The following is a 14,973-nucleotide window of genomic DNA, read 5'->3' on the forward strand; positions in this document are numbered from 1 at the left end:
GGTCGTGTGACCTGCTCCTCTGTAAGGATCAGGTGAACCGTGAGTATGCGCACTTCCTTAGGAGATGAGTACTGCCAGGGAAGGCACCCTCTGTGCCTGCTGCCGGTCAGACCTTACACATGCCTCTGGTAATAGCACCGGGTTAGGGCAGGACGGTTGCCCTGGTGGATGGGAACGGCTCACCTAACCCTTACCCTCCCAAGCTCCACTGAACGTGTCCACTTCTCCTCCCATGTTCGCACCTACTGCCCCGAAAAGATTAGCCCTTTCCTCTCTGACTCTGGTGGATATTTTGCTGCCCAGCCCAGCAGCGCTGGGCAGTACTTGTTTCCATGCTCAGCTGAAACTGCTGCTGTTGTTCTCTGAGCTCTCTGCGAGAAAGGCCCCCTCTGTCACATTTCCCCTGAGTCCTTCCCATCCATGCCCACGTCCTTCAGTTTGTTTCTATGGCACAGACATCTGACCAGGGGGATGTCATCTCCAGTAAATAGACGACAGGCCTCAAAATGTTCATGTCTCCCCAAAGATGAGATTCTTTCTGCTCTCCTACAGCTAAAGCCTGCCTCAGGCTGCTCTTCCATACAAATCTGATTGCAAATTTGAATTTTTTGATCCCTCAGCAGACTTCTTCTTCCTGGCAATGCTGGGCCAAAGCTCCAGGAATGAATGCTCACAGCTCCAACGAGCATATCCCCCGAGCAGCTCTAAGCTCCCTGGACACAAGCGTCACTCATCAGGCCCCATGCTCTGAGACCTCTTTACCATCAGGCTAAGCACTATCTCAGCCACAACGGAGACTGCAGGGCTCCTATGACAGGAACCAGGGCCACGCACATTCTGTGGTTCTTTAACCAATATCCCTGAGGTTCTACCTAAGGGCTAGGAGTATAGTAGTGAGTCCAGCAGGGCCTCTGCCCTCTCGAACTCCTGGTCATGGGGATACCAATGAAGATTACCCTGCACCCAGGATGTACCAGGCCCTGTGGAAGCACTGAGTAGAGGTGTGTGACTGCCACACACAGGCCTGTGTTTAAAGGACGATAGCCCAGGTAGAAGGAGCAGAGCTGGCCAAAGCATAGGAGGAAGTGGGAAAGGACCTGGCCTGTGACTGGGAGATGCATTTGAAGCATAAAGTGTACAGGAGAACATAGGAAAGTGGCACAGAAGGACTCTGGGAGAGAAAGCTGGGGCCTGCTCCTGCCCTCATGAAGCTTATAGTCTAGTGCAAGGATTAAATAAGCACACAAATGTAACATCTACACAGTCCTTGAGTAGGATAGTGACGTGATCCAATTTGCATTTTAGAAATCACTCTGGCCGGAAGAATTCAAGTGGTTGGGGAGGAACAAAAGAGGAGAGCAACATAAAATTGGACACCTGCCACGGCAGTCAGGCCTGTGCCAAGGGATGGAGAGCAGGGGACAGGCTGATGAGACGTTGCCCTGGGGAAAGGGGACAGTACTGTGAGCAGCCGTGGATGATGATAGCTCCAGAAAGAAAAACAGATTTAGAGTGCAGTCCAGATGGGATAGTAATTGGGAGTTTTGGGGCCATTCTGAGTTTGAGGTTCCATCCAGGTGGGGATTGAGACATGAGTTTGGAATGAGAGAAGTCTGAACTGACAGTGTTTATTAGCAGTGATCAGTGTATGAGTGACATTGTGCTCATGGTTGAGACCTCCTGGAGAGAGAATTAATTGCCCTGCTGTGGTTCCAAGGGTGAGAAACTTCCAGACCACAGGCATCGAATTCCAGGTGGGCTTCTGTTGGTTCTCACTGGTTGATCTTTCCACTTTTCAGCAAGGAAGGTATAAATTTCATGCCAAAGTAATAAATGTCATGAAAACTCTTTCCCCTGAGGAACTGATGTGTGTTTTTCTCCTCATAGACAGTGTAATGTTTGCATTCTTCCCTTCTTGCTTTGGCAGCCGGGAAGCTCAGAGCTAATTTTGTAACTTTTTCTTTCATTTTAAGAATGTTTATTTATTTGGCTGTATCAGGTCTTAATTGTGGCATGTAGGATCTTTAGTTGAAGCATGCAGACTTTTACAGTGACACGTGGGATCTAGTTCCCTGACCAGAGATTGAACCCAGGCACCCTGCATTGGGACTACAGAGTCTTAGCCCCTGGTCCACAGGAAAGTCCCTGTAACTTAATTTTAGAAACCACATAGGACCTGCATATCCAAATGCTCTTTTCACAAATAAATACATTTTATATGTTTATGTATTTTCCAGCACCGATTTTTTTCTTTGTTTTAGGGACTTCAGTTCCTTTGTAAAACTAGGTGGAGTACAACTGTATACAAATAAATATTCCCCTTACTCTATTATTTTAGGGTCATCCTTGTGCAGTAAGTCTGCCCAGTTGCTGAGCTAATATTGACTGGATTTAAGCAGGAGGGACTCGGAATTTACAGCAGCTACACAGTAAATTTAACACTCACCTAACTCATTAAAGCAGGATAAAAGTGGAGCTTCAAACGTCTGTGTTTGCCACCAGGTCTGTGAGAGGAGGGGTACCTTTAATTCAGTTCAAGATGTAGAAGTCTGATCTTTCAGAATTGAGAATACACTGTTGAAATTAAAGCCTTGTCTGTGAAGATGAGTACTCCAAATACCTTCAAAGAAGGATTGAGGTGTTGACTACAAAGATGGGTGGTTTTTTAAGCTTAGGGTGTCGTTTTCTTGACTCATAAAATGTGGTTCGGTAAAAGCAAACTTCCTTATCAAACAGCATAAGCACAAAGTTACCTGGGTGATAAAATCTTATTTTTGATCATCCCTGGTTATTATTTTAAAATTATAACTTGCTCCTGGTTAAGATCATTCTATGAATGGTTTTCAAACTGTGTTCCACTGCCTTAGGGACTGCAAAGGTGTAGGATGGGGCGAGGGGCACGGGATGGCGAGAAGACCCCCCAGCAAGGAGAGTCCAGCCAGCATCCCCACCCCCAGAGCAGCTGGGCTATTGAAGGTAGCAGGGCTCCTTCTGCATAAAGGAGGAGATATCCAAAGAGCTCTTTGATATTCAAAGAGCGGGTTCCTCTCCTACAAGTGCAAAGAAAAGTTTGGGAATCATCCCCTTGAAGGGCACGTCTCATAACTTGCTGTTGGGGTGTGATTGTGGCTAATATGGAAGCGGCCGGGGTTTGGAATCCTGCCTTTCATTCCCACCCTGCCTGCTACCAGCTCTGTGACCTTGGGAGATATCTCATGCTCTCTGAAATGGCTTCCTCATCTGTAGAGTAGAGTGCCGCCAGGATAACAGCCACTTCACAGGTCTGTGAGGATGAGATACATCAGCAGATGTAGAAGTGCCACCTGCCAGAGCTCAGGTACTGATGGCTCTCGCTCCTTGCCTCTGACCCTCCTCTCTCCGTCTCATCTCCGTCTCCCAGGAGGAGCCAATCACCTTCTGCGAGGAAGCCTTTGTGTCGCACTATCGCTCAGGAGCCATGAGGCAGTTCCTGCAGAACGCCACCCAGCTGCAGCTCTTCAAACAGGTGCCTGGCCTCCCTCGCCTGGTCCGCGTCTGGGGTCCCGGTGGGGTTTATGCAGCTGCCTCCTCTCTAAGCACTGAGGCCGAGGACATGGATGGGACTCAGTGCAAAGAGGCCCAGGGTCTGGGGAGGGAGACTGAGTCAGAAGGGTGCTTAGCCACCAGACAGTGCCTTTGCAAATACGCCATGCAGTTTTACAAGTTATCATAAACAGCCAGCCAGTTTTTTAACCTCACAATTCCAAAGGCCTTTTCCTGTCTTGGTTCTTTGGTCATATACTAAGGAGCCCAGCTGAATGGCCTTCCGCTGTTTCTTTGTACTAGCTGTTATGCTTTTGTTCTTTCTTTGTATAGTTTATCGATGGTAGATTAGACCTTCTCAATTCCGGCGAGGGCTTCAGTGATGTTTTTGAAGAGGAGATCAACATGGGCGAGTATGCCGGTGAGGGCAGTTCATTTTTCTTTATGATCTGTGATCTGTGTGTGGGATTGGGGTGTGTTCACAAGGAGTGGCCATGACTTCTTTTTTCCTTCACTGGGGATGAAAGAGAGACTGATTTCCAACTTGGCCTTGAAACGTTGGAGGAATTCCCTTCCCTTTTTGATGAGATGTGCACTGGTCCAAATAAAGTCCTGCATCTTGGGGTCACTTGCTTCTCCCAGGTGGGTGAAGTCTAGATAATGTAGTGGCCCCCACAATGCAGCAGAAAGCATACCAGGTATTGAATTAGGAGACCTGGATTCACTGCCTGGCAGTGAGGACTTGGTCAAGTCATTTCACCTCTTTTAGCTGAAATGTTGTTATCCATGCACGGAGTGTAACAGTACCTACCTCCCAGGAGTCCTATTGAGATGAAATCAGAGATCCTGAAGAAAAGTGTGTGCAGACACCCAGGACAGACCCTGGCACAGGATCGCTACATGTTTCTTTAAGGTGTAAAGATCATCGCAGGGTGCCCTGTCTCTGTAGACTTTTCGAACCAGAGGAATCAGGCTCTCATTTATTCAGAAGAAGCATCTGAGGCCCAGAGAAATGCTAGAGGCTGACCTTGCCTCCTGAATCCCAATCTGTCCACCTTTCCAAGTCTCAGAGCCTAAGTCTTTGTCGGCAAAGTAAAGCTAAATGCAAAACAATGGTAGTCAGCTACAGGTCCCCTCTTATTGCTGGGCATGTGTCTGGTCTGGACTGTGCTGGATAATCTAACTGGCAGGGCATAAATTCATAGAGCCAGGCATTATCTCACCTACGAACCCCTTTGTCAGGCCCGACTAACCTGTGCTGCGTGGAGAGCACAGTAATCAATAAAACCAGTGTGCAAATCATTGGTGAGCGTTTCCTGAATGCCTTCTGTGAGCACAACTCTGTACAGTAAGAATGAGAGGGGGCCCAGTTCTGCCTTCAGGGAACTTTTAGAATGCCAGGAGAAAACTCACAACTAAAGACAAATACAAACTAAACCATTGCAGGAAAAGGAGCACACACAGGTCTTTGTGCAGGTAGGATAGGGCTCTATTAATGCTCACTCTGTAACATGAGAGCTTTACAACGGAGGCGGGTTTGAGAAGTATCCTAACAGTTGAATTGATGGGTTCTGGGGAGAAGACAGGCTTCAGGTGTTGATAAACTAAGTCAAGTCATTCAGTCTTCTAGAAAAGCTGTCTGCTGATAAGACCTCCTTATCCCACCAGATAAAATGAATCCGTGCCCCACAACGCCCTCTTTTCCTTTTCCTGGTACTACTTTAGCGTAAGGAGGGCCGAATGTGTGCTTACTGGACACACAGCCCTGTGGTTCCTGCCCTGGTGTGACTCACAGAATTTGAGAGAACACGGACCTATCGGTGTTACCTATTCTAGAGGGCTGTTCAGAGGAAGGAGTGGGGGAAGCTCACAGAGGAAATGACTGAGCTGGTCGCTGAGTGTGTGCAGCAGAGAGAGCAGGGAATGCTGGCCAGACAAGGGGAACAGCGTTAGTGAGGACTTGGACGGCTTGAAGGATGCAGGGTCAGGGAGCCTGAGGTTGTACGGATGGTAGCATAGCGCGGAGGCAGAGGGTGGGCAGTGCCAAGACAGGATGGAGGAAGAGAAGCGGGGTTGTTAAGGGGTCTGACCTCTATCCAGTAGGCAAGGAGGAGGGTTTGGGTTTGTACTCAGGACACTGATAGGATCAGGTAGCACTCTGAGAAAGAAACCTGTGGCAGCAGCTCCTTCAGGGAGGGGGGCGTGTGAGCCTCCGTGTGGTTCTCCAGATTTTGAACTTTCCAAGTCCTGCATGCTGAAAGCAACTTGAAGAACTCCTGAGGGCGTATATATGACTTCTCTAAATACCAGCTTCTCTGCCTCCTCTTTCCCCAGGGAGTGATAAGCTGTACCACCAGTGGCTCTCCACAGTCCGGGTAAGTGTCACGCCCGCCGAGCTACCAGGGCCCCTCCTTGGCTGCTAGCCAGCCTCCTCCTCCCCTGCCACCCATAATGCTGTCATTCGGCGCAGGGCACTGTGTGCGCCCAGCTGAAGATACTTTTGTTTGTAAAGCCAGGCCATTCTGGTGCCAGGTGGAGACTAGCAGGAAGAGACTGTCCAAAGCCCGCCCTCAATGAGGGTGATGAGAGCCAGGAGAAGCTTCCTTGTCTCAGGAAGCAGGCCGAGGCATGTTGAAAGGATATTGCCTCCTCAGAGGATTTCCAGGGGTCTCTTTCTGGGGTCAGACCAGTTGGGAACTTTTCATGAGAAACTCCAAAATCAGTCCCACTTCCTGCTCTGAAATACGTTTCACAGCACAAGGCCCCTGGGAGGATGGAAAATGCATCACTGATAGGTTTCGTCCCCTCACTATTATTGTAAACAGTTTTTGATTGTGTTAGAATCCAGGTGCTAGGGCTTCAAAAGCCACTAAAGAATTCAGATGGTTGCCTTTCCTTAAGTTCATCAGTGAGTATGTACCGAAGGCATTCTATGTGCCAGGCGCCGCACTGGGCACTAGGATCCCGTGGGAAGCAGGGCACAGGCCCTGCCCTGGGGGAGATCCCAATCTTACTGGGGAGGCAGGCACATAAACAGGCAGCTCCAGCATGGTGTGAGAAGTGTGCTCTCCTGCTCGTGGGCCAAGCACACTGCTGCCAAGGCGGGTCCTTTGGAAGTGGCTGCAGTTGGCCGAGAGTAAGCGATTCCTCAATGAAAGGTTTCTTTTGTTCTTCTCGAATGGCCAAACATGGCACTTGGCAAATCACAGACAAGCAATAAGGACTTGTTGATTGATTGATAAAGGGAGTTTTAATACTCTAAAGGACCATTGAAATAGGATACTGAGTAATTTTGGAGAGCAGTATGGAACAAATGAGTGGGTGAAAATTTCCTATTATCCTACAACAGAGAATGCTTTCTAGGTCAAATTTTTGAAGTTTTTAATTAAAGCTCAAGGTTTCTAATACAGGCGGTTACCAAAAATTGTGCTAAAAGTTAATCCCAATAATTACCTAGTATGTCTGAATCTTTTGTATATGCCCTGGATCCAATTTCTCTTTCCATTCAAATCTGTTGGGATTGTTGCAGAAAAACCCAAATGAAGTTTTGGGCCAACCCAATATCTTTCCAAACCACCACAAATCTGGTTATGTGATGCACTTGGTTAAAAATCCTCTGGAGTATGGACTGCTCATGCTGGCCCTGTATGGTTGACCCCATCTGGCTCTCAGTTCCACTCGCCAGTCATCCTATGATGCACGGACTGTTGTTACTCACAGAACATGCCATGGCTTTGCAGCTTCTGCACTTGTTTATGAGCTGCTTCCTGTCCCTAGAATGTCCTTATCCTCCCTGTCCCCAACGCAAGCTCCTACTTGTCCTTCATGGACTAAATATTTCATCCTCTGATGCCTTCCCCACCCTGCTACACAATGAGCTGCCGCCACCTGCCTTGTGTACATGGCCAGCGTGGTTCTTGCCACCTTGGGTAGCACTTGTTTACCCCCCGGACTGGAAGTCTTTGAAGACAGAGACCAGCCCTCTAGTGGCTTGGTACCCTCAGAACCTAAACCAGGGCATCCCCACAGTGAGTCTTTACAAACAACACAGAAAACCAGGGGGAAGAAAGGAGGGGGTGTGGCTTAAGTTAGTCACAGTAGCCAGATAACTTTACCTCATCGGTCCCCAGTTTCCTGCCCCAGCTCAGTGTTAGCATCCATTGGTATTAAACTTATCTTAGTGTTGTCTGTGGTAACTAGAATTTCTTGAGAAGAAATTCTTGTAGACTTCTTGTAGAATATCTTGTAGATCACTCCAAAGAAAGCTTTGCCTCAGAGAGTCTGTGATGAGCTTTCCTCCCAGCCAGCAGACAGGTGCCAAGCAAAATATTGAGCCTGGGGTCCCACCTCAGCTAGTTTATCACCATCCACCATCCCCATTCCCCGCCCCCTACCCCCACACCCACCCATAGGGATTCTGCTGTGGTCGGAATTTAATTGCCCAGGACCAGTCACCATCTACGCCTGTTCCTCTAATTAAGTTACACACTTTTGAAATGTTGCTTAACTTGATTAAAGAGAAGAGGTCTTTGTTGCTGTTGGCCTACTATATCTTCAATCCAAATTGCTAACTGATGTTTTTATTATAGAAAGGAAGTGGAGCGATTCTGAACACTGTAAAAACGAAAGCAAACCCGGCCATGAAGACTGTCTATAAGTTCGTAAGTACTGGTCTTGGTCTCAGGATCCAAACAGATCTGTTCCTGAGCATGACAACAAAACTCTTAGACTGAACCCTGAGCTGCAGAGCTAGTTGGGGCGCTGCTGTGTTATTTCCTAAAGCTCTCAAAGCTCTCAGAATTGTTTAGTGTTGATGTTTTATGACCAGGTCAGTGACATTTTTTAATTTAAAATGTTTCTGCACACAGTTGCTGCAGTAGAGAAACGGGAGGCTACTTGTTTTACCTTTTCAAGTATAGATGAGGTGGTTAAAATTCCAGCGCTCTATCCCTAAGACTCAGAGGCTGTGGCCTGTCAGGCATTCTGGTAGACCTTTCCTGTGTGTCTCTTTGCTATTATGTCAGAACAAAGCAGCTGCTCTGCAGGTTATTGAAGAGTGCTCATGATGGGACACATGCCCAATTTTTTGTCCCAAATTCTTCATCATCTCTCTCATCACTGCCCTATAGGAAATGCATTGTTTGTGAAACTTGTGCCCACAACAGAGTGAAAATAAGAGAACACGCCAGTTCCCGATGCTCCATCTTTTACGAGCCTCAAGTATTTTTTCTCATGGTTTCTCCTGCTTCCTAATTTGACTCCAAGCCACTTAACTGGGTGGTTTTGTTTTATTTCAATTTTTAATTTTGTTAGTCCTTTCTGTGCTTAAATAGTAATTATTTTAATAGGGTGGGTGGCTGCCAAGAGAACCACACAGGTCGTAGAATGACAGAAAGTCAAAGCCAGGGTGTCTGCTGAAATGAAATTTAAGAAATGGCATCAGAAAAACCCAGCGATGTGTCTGTTTGGCCTGGGCAGAGAATTGGTCCTGAAGCCCTGCCCTGGTTAAGTGCAGTGGATATTCTGAACCTTGCAGCTGGTGGAGAGGCCACTGCTCTCCTCTTACCGGTAGCCGTCGCCAGGCTGCGGAGATAAATAATTACAGGGAGCAGAAGCAGGGCTTCAGAGGTGGGGAAAAATCAGTGCCATCAAAATGCAGAAAATAAAATCTCTGTAGCCTCTTTAAGGGCTTTTTTTTAACCTTTCAACATTGTATTTGTTTTCATAGCCATTATGTTTTCAACTTGATGATCCCATTTTCCTTCCTTTTTCTAGTAATCAGAGAAGGTGATTCACGATGGACTGAAATCAAGCACAGTCCCTGCTGGAAACAGAAGGGGAATCTTAACTTAAATTAATTTTTCATGCAGGCAAAAGATCATGCAAAAATGGGAATAAAAGAGGTGAAAAACCGCTTGAAGCAAAAGGTACTTGAAGTTCTTATTCAAAATGTATAAGCACCGTGTATGAAATGCGTGGCCACAAAAAAGTATGATGTGATCAATAGAGGCTGTTTGATACAGTGTTGTTAGCACACTTCAAAATGCATTACCAGCTGTCCGCGAGTTTTCACACTGTTATAAATATTCACAGACAAAAAACTGTCTTCAAATAACATTAAGACTGGCTTAAACCCACAAAGGCAAGCGAGTTCAGAGTTACTACTATCAGTCTGTCCCCTGCTCACCCCACTGGGCCCGCACTTCCCCAGTGCCCATACAGATTGTCTCGGCCTCCCCACCCCAGCACTACCAGCTGCTGCAGCTGACCTCTGCCCTGGGGCTGGTTGTAACCAAAATCAAGAAGCACCTCCAAGGAAATGACTGCCATGGTTCCAGCCTGCACGTGGGTTTGAGGGGGACACTGCAGGCTCTGCGTGCAGTTCATGTGTGAGACCCAAGGGGCAGGGAAAGACTCTGATTGTCTTCTTGGACCATCCGTAAACTCATATAAAATCATACAGACTGCATCCTGGCTAAGAGTGCCCCTACCTGATTCTCTAGACTTGTGCAGGGAAGTTACTGTAACAGAGAGGGCATTTTTATATTATAATGAATATCAGCATCAGTATTAGCATTGCCACCCTTCATTAAGCACTTTCTAAGGATGGTCCAGGCCAGGAACTTTCACATTTAATCCATAGAGCAACTCTGGGGGGTATTATTCTCATATCCTGTGTAAGGAGACCCCCAGTTCAAAAGTGAAGTAATTTGCTCAAGGTCACACTGGTGGAGCCTGGCAGAGCCGGGATTCAATTCCAGATTCATCTACTTCAGTGTCTGTGCTCTTACCACTATAGTATTTCATACTGCCTTCTTGAAACAAGTGTTTTGTTTTCCAAAAGATGTTTGGGATCACTTACTTCGTTATCCCCAAAATGTGCCAGGTAATAAGGGTCTTTGTCTATCTCGGCAGTTTTTTAAAAAATTGAAAGCAGTTTTAATTTTAGGAAGTCGGAAAGGACCTCTCATTAACTTGAAATGGTCAAAGGAATTGATTCCTCTAATTGCAAAATAATTTGCTCTGACTAAGCATTCACATTCTTAGTTTCAGCTGGGAGTGAATTTTTAGCAGCTGAGATTCAAGTCCTGGAAATAAAAATCCTGCTAATGTAAATTCAGATAGACCTTAACTGTGGTCTTTTGCACCCCACCAGAGACTGGCAGGTGGAATCCTTTACTTGGATGTTATTTAAGTCCCTAAATACACCTTTTTATCTCCTATCCCAGTCACGCATAACTGAATTGGATTGCAGATGTAAAATAGAGGGGCAGGGAGGGCGGAGCTGTCACCAGGCTCTCATTCCTTGATAACCATATCAGGCTGGTATTAGAAGGTTACTTGGAGGAAGCAGAGAAAGGTCCCCTCCTCAGGCAGAGGACACATGTGCCTCCTTGGTCAGATCTGTTCTCTGCAGGCCATCGCCTCCTTCCTCGTATGCATAAGCATCAGGCCTTAAGAAAATCCTCTTTTTATGATGGGTAAAATTTCTGCAAATAACCAGTTAAACTGAGGGCTTTTGATGTTGTTCAAAGGTTCACTTAGACAATCTAGATCACTCTTCTCCACGCCATCTCCCTTTCCTCTCCTTGATGGTATCTGAGGCAGAATTTTCCCTCCCCTATTTCTCTTCCCCCTGCCAGTCTTTTCAAGAATAGCTTCAGGAGATAATGTTCTATAGAGAGTGTCAGTACATTTCAGGTGACACAAATGGTGAAGGCATTTCATAGAAATGTGGCTTGTCACCATCGGACTGTTGACAGATCTATTAGTGCACCCTTTTCAATTTTCACTTTTCCCCCCTTCGGTCTTACAGATTTCTGCAGACTTGATATTTTGCAGTTGTTCTTGGAAGAGCCATTTTGTAATTGAGACTCTAGCATTGTTCGGGACAGACAGGACCAGGTCTTCCACAGGGCTCTAGCTCCCTTTCCTGAGCTAATTTAGGATCTGGCTTTGTCTGACCTCTCTCACTGCAGTAAAAAATATTTCCTTGGCTTTTCCCCCCCACCCGCCACCTTCCCTTTACGTGGCAACATATCTGTATGGCTCCCCGGATGCATCCCACATAGACATCTCAAGTTTGGTCTCTGCTACAGAATCGAGGCTGTTCCCAACCAAGACCTAATTTTCAAATGTACTGGGTTGCCACCTGGCCTCCTCTAACTCTGCATAGCAATGGTGACCCTGCAGATATAATCAAGAACCCAACCTTGCCCTCTTCCCTCTTGCCTTGGGTTTGAATTGCAAATAGAAAATGTGGGGCCGACCTGTGGAGAGGTCAACATGGTATGTGGAGGTCCATCTCTAATATGACTGAGCAGGGCCCTTCTCCATCCCTCGTTCATTTGTGCTGCAGATTTTCAAAGCCTCTGAAAGAGGAGCTTTCAAAGTATCTGTGTGACCGTTGGCAAATAATTGTTAATAGAGACTGTAGTGTAGCTTTTATTCCATACCTGCTCCGCTTCAGCCCAACAACAAAAAAAGGATGGATAACACATTTCTCTGGATAAATGGAGCAAGGTGGTCAAATTCTTCTATAGCTTGGCCTTCTTTGAAGTTTAACTTGCTCAAAATTAGGAAGAAGAAATGGCAAGGAATGCTACCCAGCCATCACTTTCTAAAGGGAAAATCAGTGCTTTCGTCCAGAGCCCCTCCCCACCAGATCTGGCCTGTTGGAAGGATGCTGCGTGACTGGGCTGTGGCTGTCAACAAACCTCCTTCTATTGCAGTGCTGTACACTGCTGCACCAAATGCCCTCTTTTAAAAGCAGTAGCTATTCACACATTCCTTCTTTCCTATAAGGAACATTAAAATGTTTATGTAAGGATGCCCCCCCCCTTTCTTTTTCTTTTTTTGCCTATTGGAGAACCGCTAAAAAATTATATTTTTTTCTTCAGTATAAAATTAAAATGATTGAGTCAAATGGACCCGTTTCACAGCCTTTTTTTCTTTTTTTGGCCACACCATGAAGCTTGCGGGATCTTAGTTCCCCGACCAGGGATTGAACCCGGCCCAGGCCGCAGCTGTGAAAGGGCCAAATCCAAACCAGTGGGCTGCCAGGAATTCCCTCACAGCCCTTTTTAAATATTTGATCTTTTAAAGATAAATCAAGCTTGTTGATTCAGAGTCTGTGTGATTGAAAGGAGCAGATTCATAGCTGAGTCAGTGAAGATTTGAGTTTCTGGCGAAACATTTCCTAGTGTATTGAAAGGAGTGAGGCAGCACCTTTGGGGCTGGGAAACCCAGGTAGACTCTTGTAGGACAGACAATTTCACACCATATCACACAACTGTCAGCTCCCTGTCTCTGCTGCAGCCTCAAATCACAGAAATTCCAACGCTGGATGCTATTTTGCTATCAGTATTCATACTGTAGTTTGCATTTTCTGTAGCGTGAAGTAGACTGGAAAAGAAGGACACTGTACAAATCCAAACTTGGAGACCAGGAAGCTGGGTCAGAGACAGGAGGCCCCAGCCTCACACCCCCGAGAGCCTTCAAACCTCTCACTCTGTGATGTGGTGTTGGGGCCTCTAGAGCAGACAGATAAGCCAGGTTCAGTCCTGCCAGTTTTTCTCACTTATAAAGTAGGGGAAATAGAGATTTTTACTGAACTGTTGCAAGGACTAGAAGAAATAATGGGTTTAAACAGCAACACATAGTAGTCATTTGGCAAATGGGAGATTCCATCCTGTCTGTCTTCTGTCCCACATCTGGCATGGCTGGTCTGCCCACACACCCGTGTGTATACTCGGGGAGCATGGCTGGGCTGGGAGCCACTCCCTTTTGGTCCTCCACACAGCCACCAGAGTAGTCCTCCAGGCACCCTGCTCCCCGCTTCCCCTGGGCCAGGAATGTTCTCCTGGAATCTCTGCCTCATGAAGTCATATAGCCTCAGCTCCCTCACCCCAGCTCCCACCCAACACCACGCCAATTCCCTTTCTTCTTCTGGGTTCCCATCTCGGGACTCCTCCTAGGGACTCGGTCCCTGACTTCTCCACCGACAAATGGAGATTAGATCCCAGGCATGATCTCTGATTCCAGCCTGGGGAAGGTGATAGAAATTGTATTCTTTTCTGACTCCTTTGTTGACCAAGGGATGGGAACTAACAATCTCCCAGCTCTGAACAGAGCCATGGGAGAAATCTGCCAACCTTCAGCAGCCTCTTACCTGCAGCTCCATCTAGTGTCTTCCTCCTGTGTGACTCTTCAGGAAGGAACAGATTTATCCTGCCTATTACCTTCTTGATTTTTTTTTTTTAAGGACATTTTGAGCATTTGCAAAAAAAAAAAAAAATTGTGGAGAAAATTCAACAAATCAACAAGGAAAAAAGGAAATTTTATAACCTGTATTTTCACTCACAGTATCCTGACCATTTCTCAAAACACTAAATGTTTCTTGCACATGTTGTTGTTTTAAATGGCTATATACACTTTTATCTGATAGACATACATAACATTCATTAATCCCATTGCTAGATGCTTTAGTTAGTTCCAATGTTTTCTAGGCAAACATCCTTACAGGTAAACCTTGCAGGAATTCTTAATTATTTCATCTGGATTAATTTCTGGAAGTAGACTTAGTGGGCCAGAGGCTCTTTCCTCTTTTAGGGTTTTGATAGGATTTGCAGCTTATGTTCCCACCAGAAGAGTATGAGAGTTTTACCATACTCTTTGCTGATGGCATCTCAGTTAATTCTTAAAAGACAATTTATTTAATCACAGGTATCAAGCGTTGTGTTTTTGGATCCATGCAGTATGTAAGATCTCTGCTGGTGCTCGCTTCGGCAGCACATATACTGGAGTTGGAACGATGCAGAGAAGATTAACATGGCCTCTGTGCAAGGATGACACGCAAATTCGTGAAGCGTTCCATATTATTTAAAAAAAAAAAAAAAAAAAAAAAAAAGAAAAAAAAAGATCTCTGCTGGTACCTGCAAGAGAGGGTGTGAACTGGCCCTATTTCTTTCCTGACTGGGACTTCTCCCTCTCTGCTCTCTAGGAACCTGGGAGGAAGCAGTTTTCCTACCCCAGGTGAAAGAAATAGTGGAGAAGTTAACAGACTAGTGGGGCGAGCCCCAGGACTTTGTAAGAAATCTTGGGCACCTTTGGGTCTTCTAACTAAAGAACATACATATTGATGCACAAGCACATGTGTATACTGGACACATTTGGCTTCCAAATGTTCTATTCAACAACAATTTGTTGTGATAGGGGTTTCTGAGGACAAGGTCACATCTGATGAGTTTTTGAGCACCTCCTTGACTCAAAATACCTTCTCTTGTGCTGTTGTCATGGGTCCATATGGTATAAATCACACTGCCCTGGGCTCCTCGGCTTCTAGCTGTGTGGCCTTGGGTAACTTGCCCTCTCTGAGCCCTGTTTCCTCACCTATAAAAGAGCGATAATCCCATTTACCTTGTGGTTCTTGTGGAAACTAAGTGTGATAGT

The 14,973-nt window shown here is 46.1% G+C and overlaps 1 protein-coding gene and 1 non-coding gene across 9 annotated transcripts in view; both read left to right on the forward strand.

Annotated features, from left to right (window-relative positions):
• The window catches only part of DENND1A (DENN domain containing 1A), a 523,231-nt gene that overhangs the window by 451,728 nt on the left and 56,530 nt on the right, over window positions 1–14,973 (forward strand). For all 8 annotated transcript variants that reach the window (XM_043916893.1, XM_043916896.1, XM_043916894.1 and 5 more), the window contains 5 exons: window positions 3,401–3,505; window positions 3,856–3,943; window positions 5,857–5,897; window positions 8,112–8,183; window positions 9,393–9,449. In XM_043916893.1, the coding sequence (XP_043772828.1) occupies window positions 3,401–3,505; window positions 3,856–3,943; window positions 5,857–5,897; window positions 8,112–8,183; window positions 9,393–9,449 (363 nt within the window). The remainder of the gene's footprint in view (window positions 1–3,400; window positions 3,506–3,855; window positions 3,944–5,856; window positions 5,898–8,111; window positions 8,184–9,392; window positions 9,450–14,973) is intronic.
• Window positions 14,298–14,404, forward strand: LOC122704112. The gene has a single exon (XR_006343742.1). It is a non-coding gene; the product is annotated as a U6 spliceosomal RNA (small nuclear RNA).

The sequence above is a fragment of the Cervus elaphus genome, chromosome 11, assembly GCF_910594005.1.
Source record: "Cervus elaphus chromosome 11, mCerEla1.1, whole genome shotgun sequence".
In the NCBI taxonomy this organism is placed as follows: domain Eukaryota; kingdom Metazoa; phylum Chordata; class Mammalia; order Artiodactyla; family Cervidae; genus Cervus; species Cervus elaphus.